General features: G+C 33.9%; 1 protein-coding gene across 1 annotated transcript in view; it reads right to left on the minus strand.

Annotated features, from left to right (window-relative positions):
• Positions 1-4,966: 4,966 nt before the first annotated feature.
• Positions 4,967-17,519, minus strand: part of TMEM170B (transmembrane protein 170B) — a 35,018-nt gene continuing 22,465 nt past the window's right edge. Inside the window, exon 3 of the mRNA XM_054591895.1 lies at positions 4,967-7,345. Coding sequence (XP_054447870.1) covers positions 7,215-7,345 — 131 coding nt within the window. The 3' untranslated portion in view covers positions 4,967-7,214. The remainder of the gene's footprint in view (positions 7,346-17,519) is intronic.

Below are 17,519 nucleotides of genomic sequence, written 5' to 3' on the forward strand. Positions count from 1 at the left end.
ATATTTACAGCTTGTTAGGTATTATACATAAACATAGTTTTTGAAAAATAATCCTTCAAAATTAAACTATATTATGTAAACATGCAGTACATATTTTCATACAGTGTAGTTTATAGTCTTAACAGAAGGGGGAAAACTGTGTTCACATAACATAGGGCACATCATCAGATACACCTTTGTTTTTGTGCGTTACCCCTCCAACATTTATTCTTCCTGTCTCTGAGCTTCACAGTACATTAAGTATTTTGATAGCAAAAATAAATCCCTGATGGTAAACATATTTCTAAAGGTTACATAAAGTGTCTGCCCTTGTACTACAATATAAAACTAACGCTGTTTTTACTAGAATCTCTAGTTTACAACAAAATTAAATTTTAAAATCCCACTTTTAATCGTTTTGACTACATTTTTCCCCATTTCAAACTTACTTTTTAAAAAAACAGAAAAAAAAAGGAGACAAATACAACATGAAAGTAGTTGTCATCTGCCACTGTCAACAGCAAAGTAACTGACTTTTATTAAACCATAAGGAGTTATTTCCCTTGCACTATTCAACTCTGAATCCCCATCAACAGGCATACCCATCCTGGATCTGACTAGATTCACTCTGAAAAAATATCTTAACTTCCAAGGAACTGAAACATCACTTAGTTTTTAAAAACTGGTTACTAAATGACTCATCAGTGGTCTGAGAGTTAACATAATTTGAAAGTGAGTATTTCAATTTCTATCAGGTAAAGTATATTTCTGCTATTTAAATAAATACATTTTAGCTGGTTAACTTCAAGATAAAATGGATTGCCTCATCCTAGAATGACTAGAGTCAGGAGTTAATACTTGATGGTAGACTCATGAATTTTACCAAGTTTGACTAAAATGAAAAATACTGTGAAATCTCATATTGTTCATCTGAATGTGTAGAGCTTGTGTGTGTGTGTGTGTGTGTAGAGTACCAGAATTTTTAAAAATTCCTCCATCATAAATATATCCAATATCACAAATACTAAGAAAGTGTCAATAATTAGACTATCAACTCATCCATTATTGAAAGTAAGTCATTTTTATTACTATTCAAACAGGTGCCTCTATTTTGTTTTCTGTGGAGAAAAAAAAATTTTTTTAAAGATATTATTTATTTATTTTTAGAGAGAGAAGGGAGGGAAAAAGAGAGGACGAGAAACATCAATGTGTGGTTGGCTCTCGTGTGCCCCCTACTGGGGACCTGGCCCACAACCCAGGCATGTGCCCTGACTGGGAATCAAACCAGCCACCCTTTGGCTCTCAGGCCGGCACTCAATCCACTGAGCCACACCAGCCAGGGCTCTGTGGAGAAAAATTTAAAATGTCCCTTCCCAGATATACTTAGTGATAATGTGCAAACACACTAATTTAAAAACAAAGGGAATTTTTCTCATTTGTGATACCATCAAGTTAACATTCACCTACACAGGGCTCTTTAAAAAATGATCCTTTTTAGAAGCTGCCACAATGTAACATATTTAGGAGAAAAGGAGTTATGGTTATGGTAATTATGCATTATAGTTCCTTTTTCTATATATTTATATTACACTGCTTTCCAGTTTCAGTTACATATCTCAATGCACTCCTAAAAGGGGGCAGTCATATTTCTATTCAGGGGGGATACCTATGGATGGGTGCAGTATAGAATCTAAAAAAATATGTAAGTGGTTCATGCTCTCTCGACTTGCTTATAGTATCTATTTTTCCAGTAAGATTATAGTTGCATAACCATAAGGCGTTACGCACATTCTCTTCAAAACCAGCACTTCTGATTCCATCAACAAACTGTACATATGTTTAAACCAAAACATATGATAACCGTATGGAAAAGGGAGGGAGATTTTTAAGAAATTGCTAAATTAGTTCTCAAAATCAAGAAAGGGTTATTATAAGTAACTTCAACATATGTGCAATGAATGTAAAGAATGTGCAAATGAGTCTTCTAAACTCAGGGAAGAGATGGTTACAGTTCACAGTTCAGTTCACTCAGAAATCTGGGTGTTTCTACTAATTTAATAAAGTATTAACTGATACATTTCCACATTTACTGAAAATACTTTATATATTAAGCACTATTTCCTCCAAACAAATTCACACATACATTTTAAGATAATTTATTCAGCAACCTCCTCAAAAACATTGGATTGCCTACAATGAATAGAGATCCTTACCTTAGAAGGGTAAACCCAGCACCACCACACACACATGAAAAGTAATGATGGCTTCAAAATGCTTCGTGGAGAGTTGTCTCACAGAGAAAGAAACACAGCATTTTGGAAACATGCAGTACACATACTCATACAGTGTAGTATATACTCTTAATGCAAGGGAGGAAAATTGTTCACATAATGTAGGGTACTTCATCAGATAAGCCTTTGTTTTGTGCATTACTCCTCCAATGTGTATTCCTATCTTTAGACTTCCCTCTGCTACAAAATGCTGCCACATGTTGGAAAATTTTTATTATTTTTAATCAAATAATGTCCTTTTTATCCTGGAGAGCCTCCCCTTCAAATATTATAAAAAGGACCAACAGTTAAGGGAAACTACAAGACCACTGGATTACTAGTCAATTTTAACCACTGAGATTTTCACCCTGACTATTAAAAGAAACCGCAATTTACTCAGTCACCCAAGTGTTGCCAAACTCCTCTGCAATCTAGGCCTACTAGAATTCCTTCAGTAACTTTCCACATTTTTCACATCTTAAAAACAAACAACTCTTCGAAGAGGTTCTGATTAAAATTTTATGAGAGAAAAAATTGTAATAGTTACTTGTTGAATTACAAAATGGACATAAATTTAAAATAACAGTATTTCTTTTTAGATTAAAAAAAAAAAAAGCTAAAAAACAAAACTAGAGTTTAAGCACCTTGGACCATGGAGTGAAGGACTCAGTAGATACTGAAGCCCAATTCTCTTTCCCTACAGAACTTGCATTATACCTTGAAGCTAATACCCAGGGTGCAGAAGAGGGGTGGGCAATAGAAGAGACACTTCTCCATCCCTTAAACAAGGCAGTAAGCTGCATGTAGTAGAGATTCAATGCCTGCTGGTTGAATGAATCCAAAAGAAAGAGGGTAAGGTAATGGAGTAAACACTGGCTACCTCTACCCTTTTCCTATTTTAACCCGTGGTAAACACAACCTGTCATTTAATCCTGCTTGCTCTGGCCATTTCTACCACCAGCAACTCCAAAAAATGCTCTTAGGTAAGCATCTGTTGATTTAAAAAATAAAGAGGAGGTAAAGGGAGCAAGATTGTAAGAGGAATAATTTTAATTTTTTTCTTCTTAAAATATATGCAGGGACAATGTGGAAATGAAAGTAGATGGATTTTTCAAACCAGCATATTTAATTACTGTTGCAAAACATAATTTAAAAAAAATACTATTGACTATCAATCATTTACTGTCAAACATTTACTATTTTGCCATTCATAAACAAAGTCAACAAGTAACAGGGCCTGGATTCAAATTTATGTCTTTGGTTTAGATGCTAGTATTCTCTTCACACTCTGTGACAGCAATACTTTCTCAGTTACCGAAACCCTATTGGCAGGTAAACTGGAAAAATCAGAATTTGGGTGGAGGGAGGGGAGGACTTGAACTCTTAAATAGAATTAGGAAGCAAAATGTTGTCCCAATCTTTTTAGGATTTGAAACTCTCCTGCCAGTTCTTGGTGAACTCAAGGGCAGGAATCCTTTCTTAGTCATCCTTGCACTTCCTATAGAAAATACTCAGTAGAGTGCTTTGTACATAGTAGGTCGAAAATATTTTAAAAATTGAATTAGTTCATGTGTGTCAGCTTGGGTATATTAACATGTCAGCCCCACGCTCTTCATATTAATTAAAGTACTCATGAACTTTTCCAATAATGTTCTTCGATTTTAAATTACCCCTGTCCATTACATCATAAATACATGATATACAAGGCTGCTCATTTCTTTACTTCTCACTTAAAGTGAACATGAAAACTTTTACGCTTTTTAGGGCAATGGATACACTAAATGCCGCAAATACTAAGACAGTACACAGTACACTGGGTAACAAATTATAACACTGTATGGTAAACATTAAGATCTAAAATAAGAATAATTAAGCTGCAAGCACTGAATATAGCCATCTTTTAGGACTTTCTTTATTCTAGACAGCCAATGGAATTATCCCGTGGGACAGATTACTTGCACCTTCTTCATTTAAAGGTTTTAAGCATTATTTGTAGTTTAGATAGGGCCCTGACTAAATTCTGGTGTATGGATATTTCTACCAGTATGTTAAATAATAATTAGTTAGGGCATATAGGAATATCTCCTTTGGGGAACTGATTTCACTGTCAGCAATATTTTACTAAACTTTTTTTTTTAAATAAAGACGTGTAAACTACAGAGGATTTCCCCTGTCCTTCCTGCATTTATCACACAAAAAATTTACTGTTACTCACAGACATATTTTTAAGAAGGTGTAACACAAATACATCAATAAGGGCTTTTGTCATATCAAAAACAAGGATCTCCAGCACTACTAACCCCTCCCCAAGAAAACTACCCAAATTAAAAAATCTCAAACATCCTCATACCTATTTAAAAGATCATTCAACTGAACAAATTCTTCATTATAACATGAATGTATTCACTGAACAAAAGTTTTCCAATTTGACTATTCACATAGCAGCTTTATATATACGTATATAATGATATATATGTGTGTAGATATATATCATTAAATGCTCTTGTCTCTATAAGAAAACCACTAACTTAAAAAAAAACTCAGCATAGAAATAGCTATTAAGACAATTTCATCATTTCACACTATTCAACTGTATTTCAAAACATCAAAAGAGTGACAGTTGCACAAAATCCCAATGGGAATCGCTGAAAACAGCAAAGAAACCAAAAAATTCCCCCACAAGTTAAAAGTACACACACACACACACACACACACACACACACACACAATTCATAATGTAGAGTAACTTGATAATGAGATTAGGACATTCTAGAAATTAATTATTAACCATCCAGCTATACTTTCATTTTAGAGTAAAAACAGGAGTTTAAATCTCTTTGGTCCATGCATTCATACATTTATGTATCCAAGTTATTTTCTGGTTGATTTTGGATTCTAAACCACATGCTCCATATTACCTTACCATAACTTTCTTAAATTGTAACATAACCATATGTTAAAATATTCATTTTGTATATCTTCAATATGTTATTGGTAATTCCTCTCAAAGAATTCAAACACTAAGTTTTTTGACAGATTAGCCAAAGTAAAGAAAGAACATTAAATTCAAGTCTAACAGAAAAGGAGAAATCAAATCAATTTGGAAAATTTATGCCTAAATTCAATTGGAAAATCATCAAAAATATAAAGAACACATGAAAATAATTTCAGGATTATACATAATATAAAATTAATTTTAAGATCAAAGATCTCTAAGAATGCATAGCTGCTGTTTTCTTTTTAAGTCAAATTTCTAAGCCACAGCATTAGAAAATCCCCCAATTTGGCTTCCCTACTGGTAAAAGTACCTACCGCTTGCCCCTACCAATTTTTCACTGTTAAGTTGTTATGTTTCCTGGGGGGAGGGGGGTTGTTTGCTTTTTTGTTTGTTTATTTGGTAAAGGAAAAGTAGTGTGGGTAACAAAGGTCTTAAATTTGGGACCTAATAGAAACCTACTTTTTACCATATCACGTTATAAAAAGCAAGGCTAGAGTGTGCAGATTATTTTTTTTGGATTGTCCTTAATTCATATTCTCTGCAATGGCTCTTCCTTTGAGTTAGCACATTTCTAATTGTACTTGGTACTAAAAATTATCAGTAGAAGGTAAGTTCAATCAGGTTCTGTTTCCCTTACTTCCTATATTCTTAAAAATAAGTATAGGTTGCCAAAACTTCTTAAAATATTTTATACTAAGGGCTTTTTCATTTCTAATAAATGTCCTCACATTCTAATAAACTTAAATAATCAAGAACTGAACAACTAAAATGAAACATCCAAATATATTTCAGTACTGTTTTGATATACTGAGAATAACTGCCAAATTTTAAAATTATTTACTAAATTCTCCAATTCTTAGTTGAAAGTATGTTACCACATATCCAAAGTAAGAGAATTTCTTAATCTCCCTATATAACTTACTGTACTTATCTACAAATGAGGCTTTTTGTTTTCACAGCCTAATTTAGGCCATTCTTAAATATATTTAATACTCCAGAATGAAAAATTGTTTACATTTTGTCAAAAACCCAGACATTTGCAACAAGTAATATAATCCCACTGAGATACTAGTTATAAAGATGTTTTCTCCACGAGATACAAGGCAAAAACTTTCTTTAGGAGGGTCAAAGAACATGCATTTCAGACTTCTAACAAAATTTATAAGAAAACTTTCAAATGATATTTTTATGACACACGAAATATAATCAGTGTGTGTTACCCATAAAGTTTTTGAATTTATATCAATAGAACATTTATGTATGAGGGAAACTATTAAAAGGGTGTTATATAAGTGAGTGAAAAGGATGCACCCTATAGATCTACTTTGAGTCCTTAAGAGTTCAGCTAGTTTTCCATTAAGTATTATTTTCCACATAAATTAAATAACAATGCCTAAACATATTAAAGCCCTAAATCCCAGAAACGTTCAACAATGAAAATCAAATAATTTATCCCATAATAAATGATTCAGTATTCAGCACTCATACAGGACTTAGCTTTACAAAACAAAAATCTCACTACATTACCTGAATTCAAGTCAAACATGTTCACAGCACTCATCTACATCTACACTTGCAAACTGTCACATGATCAATTTGTAAAAAAAGAAGAATTTGGCACATATATCAATTCTTCAAAATGTCCCTGTAACTTAAACACAACACTGTTAAAAATGATGATTCAACACCAGTGTTAACCTGATTGGCAGCTAAACAAGGTGCTTTTTCTTGTAGCTTCTCATAGTGTAATTCGCCTTGCCTGGGATGGAGGCACATAAGGTGCAGTGCGGTAGTGCAATCACTTGAACACCAGAGGGCAATCTTTCCACACAGCTCAAGGCCTTACATTCCGACCTGCTCCTTCCAAGATTCTTGTGTAATTTCATTCCCACTTGCTAACAGTGCCATTTTTCAGAGAATCTGTACATCTGTTTCTTTATGTGAAGTAAGTCATTTCCACAGAAACCTCAAAGTGTAGCGAGGATCCTTGAAAAGGAGATGATCAATGTCAGTACAGTCTGTCCAACGCCCCATACCAGCGCTTCCAAGGGGGCCATGTTCTTCCCTGCTACTCTGTAAATGCCTGCTACTGCGGCACCTGGAGGAGAAGCGAGGCAGAGAAACAAGACAGCACATTCGTTCATTTCAGAGAGCACTGCATGGTTTTAAGATCTCTTCATTTTATGAAAACAGTTACTGATCATTCTCATTTTATAAATTTTTTCTGACAGAGCTTCCATGTGACTCGTAAAAGTTATACTTTACCACATACCACACTTGCCCACTTAAATTGAAAAACATGTTTTTTCTGTTTCTGGGCCTTTTGGCTAATATCAAGTGAAAAACATGCTTTTCCTATTCAACCACAAAATACATATTTATGCTACATGTTGCTTCTTGACACCAAAATAAGTTATTCATTACTGTACATAATCTTTCTCCCAGGCCATAACTCATCAGCACTTTATAAACACATGTATAAAACAAAATACACTGATAATTATAAATGATAATACAATAACTATACAATCTAATGTAACTTCTAAATGATTTGAGAAAATTTTAATATTTTATTTCTTTCAGTAAGTGAATTATTAAATGTCATATAAAACAACACAATATTTGACAAGTTCATTTCACAATCTATCATATAAAATTGTTTATTAAGCTCTTTAATAAAGCATGTGACTGTAAGGTTATTTGGAGACCAGCTAATAAAAATGAAAGATGAGCTTGACATCTGTTTTAGGAAAAAGTGCTTAGATAATGTGCACTTCTGAAAATGAAGAAATTACAGTTATAAGGAGTCAGAGCCCATCTGATTCAACACTTCACCTTATTAATACAGCATATATAATGGTGTGGCATCTAAGTGGTTGATTTTAAAAGCACATTTAGAAATCATAGAAAAACATTTAAATTATAGTATGCCATCTCACAGATGGAGAGGGCCTCAAAACTCTTTTTCTAGAAAAAGCTGTCTCTGCCTCCTAGAATGGTCAAACATGGAAATAAGTACAGAGATAAATTGTTTGAATTTAGTTATTTGACAGGGAAATCTATTAATAACATTTAGCTAAGAAATTCTTTAGTTTCTTTAAAATATCCCAAATTAAAAATTATTCTATTCCTCTATTAAGAGATATACAAAAGTAACACCTGCTTGAGTGTGGCTGATAGAATAATAATACGGGTGTAATAATTTATAGTTTTAATTTGAACATTTCATCTAAAATGTCATATGGTGTGCTTGAGCAGATATTATGTTAAAGAATTACATGCTTATGCTTTTATAATAAAAGATTTTATAATAAAAAAAGTATTACTTGTGCCAGACCCTGTATATGGGAAAAGCAAATTATTAATCTAAGCCAAGGGCTTTCATATGCTTATTTTAGAAAGGAAATTAAGTGTACAGAGAATTTACTACATACTATTTATCTTGATAGGAACTTTACAAATACTATGTTATTAAGTATCATACCACCCCTGGGTATTATTGCCTAACTTAAAGATGATAAAAAGGAAATTGAGAGATGCTCAATTACTAGCTCAAGGAATTATGTATAGTATGTACAAGAGCTAGAATTCCAATCCAGGTTAGTCTGACGATAAATCCCCTAATTATTCTATCATTTCATATTTACACTAAGTGAAAAAGATTACAAGGAATTCTGAAAATAATAAAGTGGTAATCATCTCAGTATTAAATAAAACTCCTAATGGCACCAATATTTTACTCAATCAAGTAATAAGCTTCACTTGTATAATTGGTCATACCCTAGAATTTTAGATGCCATTCATAAAAAATTTTAAAGATCTCATGCCTTCTCTGTTATCAGATAGTATGCTAAAATAAACCTGAGAAAATAATCTGTTTTTACTGGGATTTACCCTTATTTCCATGACTGTCTTCAATTTTTTAAGCCACAATTTGGTCTCCATACCTCTAGCACTAAATTTTCAAAAATGATCCCAGAAGTAAAAAAATCTCAGCAATTACTAGCCCAGGCTGCCTGGGAAATAGCAAACAAATTTGTCAGTTCGAAGTGTCAGGCTTATATATGGTTAAGAACATGGGTTCTTGAGCTAGACTCATGGATTAACTTCCACGTTCCACTACTTAGCAGCTGTGTTATACTAGGCAGTCACTTAATTCATCTCTTTGTGCATCACTCCTCAACTGTGAAATAGGTAGGTGTGAAGATTAAGAGATAGTACTTGGAAAGTATTTAGAATAGTGTCAGTCCTAGTATGTACTTCAATTTTGGTTAGTAGTCATTGTAGTAGTAAATGATAGAGATAATTTCTATCAGTGATTCATGATTCAATACATGGTGTGAAAACAACTGGTAGTCATTAGGAAGTATATTTAGGTTCCTACTTCATACTATTCTCCACAATAAGTTTCAGATGAATTAAAGAACTAAATGTTATAAAACAAAACTATAAATGTAAGCTTTAAAATATAAGAGACTATGTTTATGATCCTAGGAGGTCAGCTTAAGACTTCTCATTAAAAAAAAGCATAAAGCATAATCATATTTGAACATAAGAGACAGACTAGAAAAATACTTGCTATATGTTTAACAAACTGATGATTGGTATCCAGAATACACCCACCCACATATGCACACACACATAAAATAATCAATGCAGCATTTTTTGTAATAGCAGAAGAAACAAAAAACCCAATGTGCATTAGTCAGTAATGGCTAAATTATACTAAGTCCATACCATGAAACCTGTATACCCTCAAAAAAATATATAGATCTATATTAACTGACAAAGAAAAAAATCATTATAAAATAAAGATAAAACATAAAACATTCTCTACGAGTACATACATATATATATACATGCATGTATGTAAGTACACATATATGTATGTATATATGAATGTAATGTAGAAATGAAAATTCGGAGGAGCCATAACCAAACTGAAAATAGGATTACATTTGAGAAAAGTACTGGTTTCGGAGTACTAGTCAAAAGGGACCCCTGCCTTATCCATAATGTTTTAAGTTTAACATGATGAAAAGAGTTATTATATACAGTATATGGATAAGCCCCCTTCATCTACAGTTTCACTTTCTGTGATTTCAGTTATCTGCGGCCAACTGTGGTCTGAAAGTATTAAATGGAAAATTCCAGAAACAATTCATAGGTTTTCAACGGCATGCCCTTCTGATGAGATCTCATGCCATCCCACCTGGGACATGAATCATCCCTTTGTCCAGCATCTCTACATTGTAGGTGGTGTTGTACCTTAGTCAGTCACTTAGTAGCATTCTCGATTATTAAACCCACTGTCATGGTATCATGACACTTGTGTCCAAGTAACCTTTATTTTACTTAATAATGGCCCCAAAGCAGAATAGTGATGTTGCAACTTGAAAAAGCCATAGAGAAGATATAACATGCTTTAAGTGAAAAGGTTTGTATGTACAGAAAAAAAAAACATAGTACATTTTAGGTTTGACACTATCCTCAGTTTTAGGCACCCACTGGGGGTCTTGGAACATATCCATGGATCAGGGGTGAACCAACGTATTATTTATGTAATTAAAGTTAATTTTGAAACTCTAACTTAATTTCTACACCAACTTGCCTAGACTTCCCTACAATTACAAGAAACTGTCATTTTAAAGGCCAGAATATATTTTAACCCTATTTTCCAAACAAAAATACTTGTATATAGTGACAAAGTTCACTTAACTCTTGATTTAAAATTGCAGGGAATAAGTATACTGTAATCAGCAAATGTTTGTGGAAAAAGAAAAATTGTGTTAAAAGTCAAATGTCTTCTATGTAACTCAAAGATGTGTTTATATTTGTTTTTGCTTTTGCTTTAGTTTTTTATTCCTTTGAAGTTTCAGGATTGGACCCATGAAATCAGTTTTGGGACATCTTCCATATGGGCATGGAATTTAACTGGAGGTCAGGAGCCATGGAAAAGCACCCCGTGCAATGTGAGAAGGGAATAAGAGAAGGGCCTCAAGGAATAGAAGAGTGAGTACTGAAAACATTTCTACCTCACTGTCATCTTCTCCAAATAAGCTGACTCCTTTATTTAGTATGTAGCTATTCTGGGGAGGAGAAAATGGATTTCACTTTGGAAAGGCCCTGTTTGAGGAAAAACTAACAAACACAATTACTAAACACCCCATTTTTCTTTCAAGGAACAGAGGACAAAAACAAAGAGCCTATAATGATGAGGGAAGAAAAGAGAATCTAAAGAAGAAAAACCACTGTAAAACTGCAGAGTTTTCACAATCAAGGAAGACATTTAATAGTGTTACACAAAAAATAAAATCAATTGCCATTTACCTTCCTGTGGATAATCCGTTAGAAACCAAATTTTAAGTTACAACTTCCCTCCAAAAGAAGTTGGTTTTTTAAAAGTTGCCATTGCGTTGTATCATTTCACAGAGAAGCATTAGTCAAGAAAACACCGTTCCACTGAAATTCTTAATCTAAAAAAACTAAAATAATAAGAATTTTGTGTGCCTATTAAATGATTTTGAGCAATACTATTAAATATTGAGCAGATAAGAAAGAGTATTTATAAAAATATACATTGATTATTAAAAAACCCTAGAAGTATCCATCATCCAAATGAAGAAAAGAGCATTACTCTTTCCCTTGAAGATTCACAATCATATCCCATTCCCTCTCTGAAGTTGTTCTTTATCAGTCCTTTGCTTTTCTTCAGTTTTCTCACCTGCTTATATTAATAAAAATATATATTATTTAGCTTTTTAAATAAATAAATACTATTTACATTGATACGCTATCCTAGAATTTTGGGCTCAATATTGATGTCTTAAGTTATTCATGTTGTTTTAGGTAGCTATAATCTATGTATTTTCACTTTTGCATAGAATTTCAAGTATGGATATGCCACATCTTATTTATCCATTCTACTGCCAATGACACTTGTTTCTAACTCCTAATAGTTTCTCTGTATCACATGGGTAAAGGCAGGGTTGCCCAGTCCTATGTCAGAGGCATTTTCTATGTCAGAGTTACTAGAAAATGGCAAATTGTTTTCCAAAGTAGATGAACCAATTTATATTCCAGCTACTAATCCATATCCTTATCTTTTGTTTTTTTTTAAATTTTTGTCAATATGGTTAGTGAGAGGTGCTATTTCTGTGATTAATTTGAATTTCCCTGATAAAACTGAACTTTTCTTTCACATTAATGGCCATTAAAGTTCTACTTCTATGAAATGCTTATCAAATCTTTTGTCCATTTTTCAATTGGATTGTCTTTTTCTTATTTAATTCATAGGGTTTTTAAAAATAAGTTTGGATATTAATCTTCTATATTTATATGTGTTAAATATTTTGTGCTTTAGTTTTCACTCACCTAAAGGTATATTTTGCTGCACAAGAACTAAAAAATTACACACATTATGGTCATCATTTTGGCAAAATATGAGGTTAAGCTAGGTAAGGATGAAGAAGACAGAGTGGGATAGAATGCTCGAGAAAAAGGCACATGTTAGAAACTTCCAATACGATCAGTGACAGAAAGAATGAATTAGGAATAAGGAAAGATCCCAAAAGCATTAAGGGGCTAGAGAAGACTGGTACAGTAAAAGTAAAAGGGAGAAAGCAATACTGCTGAGTTGAACTGAAGGTGAGTAAAAGGATAAATTTGGACTTCCGGCCAAGGTTGAGGTGTAGGTAGATATACTTTGCCTCCTTGTACAACCAAAAGGAGGACAGCAACAAATTTAAAAACAAAAAATACCCAGCCTGCCAGAAAATCAAACTGTATGGAAGTCCAACAACCAAGGAGTTAAGGAAGAAACATTCATCCAGACCAGTAGGAGGGGTGGAGATGGGCAGCTGGGGTGCAGAGGACGTGCAGCAAGGAGGGGGCTGGAGGACCAGGCAGTCCCACATTCGCATGCGGATAAACTGGGAGGAACAACTGGGGAGGAAGACAGACCACACAGTCCAGGGTTCCAGCATGGGGAAAGAAACCCTCAAAACCTCTAGCTGTAAAAATCTGTGGAGGTTGCGGCAGTGGGAGAAACTCCCAGCCTCACACGGGAATTTGTTGCACAGACCCACAGAGTCTTAGAACATACACAAACCCACCTACTTGAGAATCAGCACCAGAGGGTCCAATTTGCTTATGGGTACTGGAGAAAGTGACTGAAAGTCTGCCCAGAGCCAAACAAGAGGCATTGATCCCTCTCTAACCCATCCCCCACATACAGCATCACAACACAGCTATGTGGGTTGCCCCGCCCTGGCAAGTACCTCAGGCTCAGCCCGTTCCAACATAACAGGTGTGCCAAGACAAAGAAATATGGTTGAAATGAAAGAACAGATCAAAACTCCAGAAAGAGAACTAAACGACCAGGAGGTAGCCAACCTATCAGATGCGGAGTTCAAAACACTGGTAATCTGGATGCTCACAGCACTGGTTGAATATGGTTGCAAAGTGGAGGAAAAAGTGAAGGCTATGCAAACTGAAAGAATGAAAAATATACAGGGAACCAACAATGAAGGGAAGGAAACTGGGACTCATATCAATGACTGGGAACAGAAGGAAGAGATAAACATTCAATCAGAAGAGAATGAAGAAAAAACAATTCAAAAAAAAATGAGAAGAAGCTTAGAACCCCTGGAACAACTGTAAATGTTTCAACATCCGAATCATAGGGGTACCAGAAGCAGAAAAGGAAGAGCAAGAAATTGAAAACTTATTTGAAAAAATAATAAAGGAGAACTTCCCTAGTCTGCCCAAGGAAATAGACTTCCAACAGAGCTAGGAAGCTCACAGAGTCCCAAAGAAATTGGACCCAAAGAAGCACACACCAAGGCACACGATAATTGCATTACCCAACATTAAAGATAAGGAGATAATCTTAAAAGCAGCAAGAGAAAAGGAGACAGTTACCTACAAAGGACTTCCCATAAGACTATGAGATGATTTCTCAAAAGAAATCTTGCAGGCAAGACGAGGCTGGAAAGAAGTATTCAAAGTCATGAAAGGCAGGACCTACACCCAAGACTACTCTACACAACAAAGAAAGCTCTCATTTAGAATGGAAAGGCAGATTAAGTGCTTCCCAGATAAGGTCACGTTAAATGAGTTCATCATCACCAAGCCTATATAATATGAAATGTTAAAGGGAATTATCTAAGAAAAAGATGAAGATCAGAAACTATGAGCAGTGAAATGACAACAAACTCATAACTATCAACAACTGAACCTAAAAAACAAAAACAAACTAAGCAACAATTAGAACAGGAACAGAGTCACAGAAATGGAAATGAGAGGGGAGGGAGAGGGGGGAGAATGGGAGAAAAAGTACAGGGAATAAGAAGCATAAATAGTAGGTACAAAACAGAGAGGGGGAGGTTAAGAATAGTATAGGAAATGGAGACGCCAAAGAGCTTATGTGTAGGACCCATGGACATGAACTAACAGTGGCGGGGGAATGCTGGTGGGATGGGGGGTGCAGGACAGAGGAGAATAAAGGAGAGAAAAATATGGGACAACTGTAATAGCATAATCAATAAAATATATATTTACATATAGCATAATATATACAGCATAATACATATATATGTAATAGCATAATCAGTAAAATATATATATATTATATGAATATATGTAAATAAAGATAAATCTGAAAGGACAAGGGAAACTGGGAGAAAAGTTGCCAGTGGACAGAAGATGTCAATATTCAGCAACGGAAAGTGCCTACAGCGGGTATACCAATGAAAAGTGATTTGATTTGCCCTTCATATTTCTTAAGAGAAAACAAATACAAAGATTAAGCCAGGTTTAGTTTTACTAGTGTGTTGATTGCTACCAGTTTGTGTAGTTAGATCAGGGGTTTGGCAAACTATAAGCCACATGTCAAATCTGGCCCACTGCCTGTTTTTGTACAGCATGAAAGCTAAGGATGATTTTTATATTTTAAAGAGTTAGGAAAAAATCAAAAGAATACTACTTCATTATAAATGAAAATTATATAAAATTCAATTTTTAGCATCCATAAATAATGTTCTATTGGCACACAGCCATACTCATTTCTGATATGGACCTATTTTTGCATACCTAAAACAACACACATCAGGTAAAAGGTAAAAGAGCCTGCACTTTTCTGTTCTTGTGTAGTCTATATTGTGTTTAGCAACAAGATTACTGTGGCTTTGAGAAATAAGCTGTGCCCCCAGCTTTTAATCTTTCTGTCATCTGCAATAATTTCAATAAAATAGGACCTAATTGTTTCTTGGAAATTTGATAGATATCACTTGCAAACCTATTTGGGCCTAGAGTTCTTTTGGGAGAAGACATTTAAAAATGTGTTGAAAACATTTAAATGTTAAATGTTTTCAACATTTTAATTGTTTAAAAATACTTATTGTCCCATTCATATTTTCTATTTCTTCTTATGCTAATTTTGCTTTTTTATATTTAGCAATATAGCTGTTACAAAACTATGTTATTTTAATAATTCTTTACTCTATCTTTATTATTGGATCTGTACTTATTACTTCTATCTTGCTTTATATTTTACTTTTCTGCCTTCATTTTTAATTAGTAATCTATTCATCTTATTAACTTTGCAAAGAACCAATGTTTCTGCTCTGTAATCTTTCATAAACTCAATATACAAAACTTAAAAGCATTTCTCTACACCAATAAAACTAAACAATGTAATCGAAAGAGATAACACCCATGCACAGCAACCACAGCATAATGAGTTTAGGAAATAACTTGATCAAAATATACAACCCTCCTTTAGAGAAAAACATTTTTAAACTCCAACAAAAGACACAGAATTTGATCTGAATAGAGATATATTACATGTTCTTAGGGGGATTAATTTAATATGCCATTTCTTCTCATATTAACCTCTAAATTCAATTAAATCCCAATAAAAATCATTGTTATACTTTTTGAGAAACTCAGTAGACATATTTTAAAATTTACCTGAGAGAATCAAGATCCATGAATAGCTATGTCAACTCTGAGAAAGAACAGAAAGGGACCTAGCCCTATCAGATACTAAGAAATACAAGCATGCACTCGCTGGGTAGCTCAGTTGTTTGGAGCATCATCCTGTGCATCGAAGGTTTGCGGGTTCTATTCCCAGCCACGGCCCATACCTGGGTTGCAGGTTCGCTCCCTGGTCAGGGTATGTATGGGGGTGGGGGGTAGTGAGCAACCAGTCAATGTTTCTCTCTCCATCTCTCTCTCCCTTCTTTGCTCTCTAAAATCAGTAAACATATCCTCAGGTGAGGTTTAAAAAAAGAAAGAAATACAGGCATACCTCAGAGATATTGTGGGTTTAGCTCCAGCCTACTGCAATAGAACAAGTATCGCAATAAAGCAAGTCATGATCTTTTTGCTGGGGGAGGGTTTGTCTTCAATTGGTAAAATAATGCAACATCTGTGAAGCGCAATAAAGTGAAGTGCAATAAAATGAGATCTGCCTGTACTAAAAAACGGTAAGGATAAAAAAATGCAACCTTGCTGCAAAGAACAGATAAAAAGATCGACAAACCATAACAGAATTCAAAGACATATATGTACTTTGAGAACATAACACACAAAAAAAGTGATGCTACAAATCAATGAGGAAATGTATATTTTCGTGGCTGATGTGGTAAAAATTGACTTCCCCTATGGGAAGAAAAAAGCACCTGGAATTCTAATACCAAATACAAAGACAGATTCTAGACCAGGGGGAAAGTTATGACCTGAATACCAGATATTAGTTTTCCTATATACAGTTTTATTTGAAAAAGCCATGCCTATACATTTCCCTATGTCTATGACAACTTTCATACTACAACAGCAAAACCGAATAGTTGTGACAGAGACCATCTGGCCTGTAAAATTTAAAATATTTACTATTTGGCCCTTTAAGTAAATATTTGCTGACCCATGTTCTCAATGAAGTAAAGACTTCAATATAAAAGGTAAAACTATAAAATTAACAGAAGAAAACATATCAGAAAATCTTTTGACCTTGGTGTGGGGCAAATTATTAAATAAAACTCTAAATTATAAACCGAAAGGCAAAAAATCTTCTAGCTAATTATGAAGAAATTAAGGATTTCTGCCCAATAAATAACATCATGGATAAAGGTAACTTGTAAAAGACTGAGAAGTTATTTGCAGACTCTAAAACCAGTGAGAAAACAATATCTCTAACATATAAAAACATCTGTAATATAATTAGAAGGAAACAGAACCCCAAAAGAAAAGCAGGCATAGAATTTAAAAAA

Source organism: Pteronotus mesoamericanus, unplaced genomic scaffold (genome assembly GCF_021234165.1).
Source record: "Pteronotus mesoamericanus isolate MK-2021 breed Mesoamerican mustached bat unplaced genomic scaffold, CSHL_Meso_final scaffold_31, whole genome shotgun sequence".
In the NCBI taxonomy this organism is placed as follows: domain Eukaryota; kingdom Metazoa; phylum Chordata; class Mammalia; order Chiroptera; family Mormoopidae; genus Pteronotus; species Pteronotus mesoamericanus.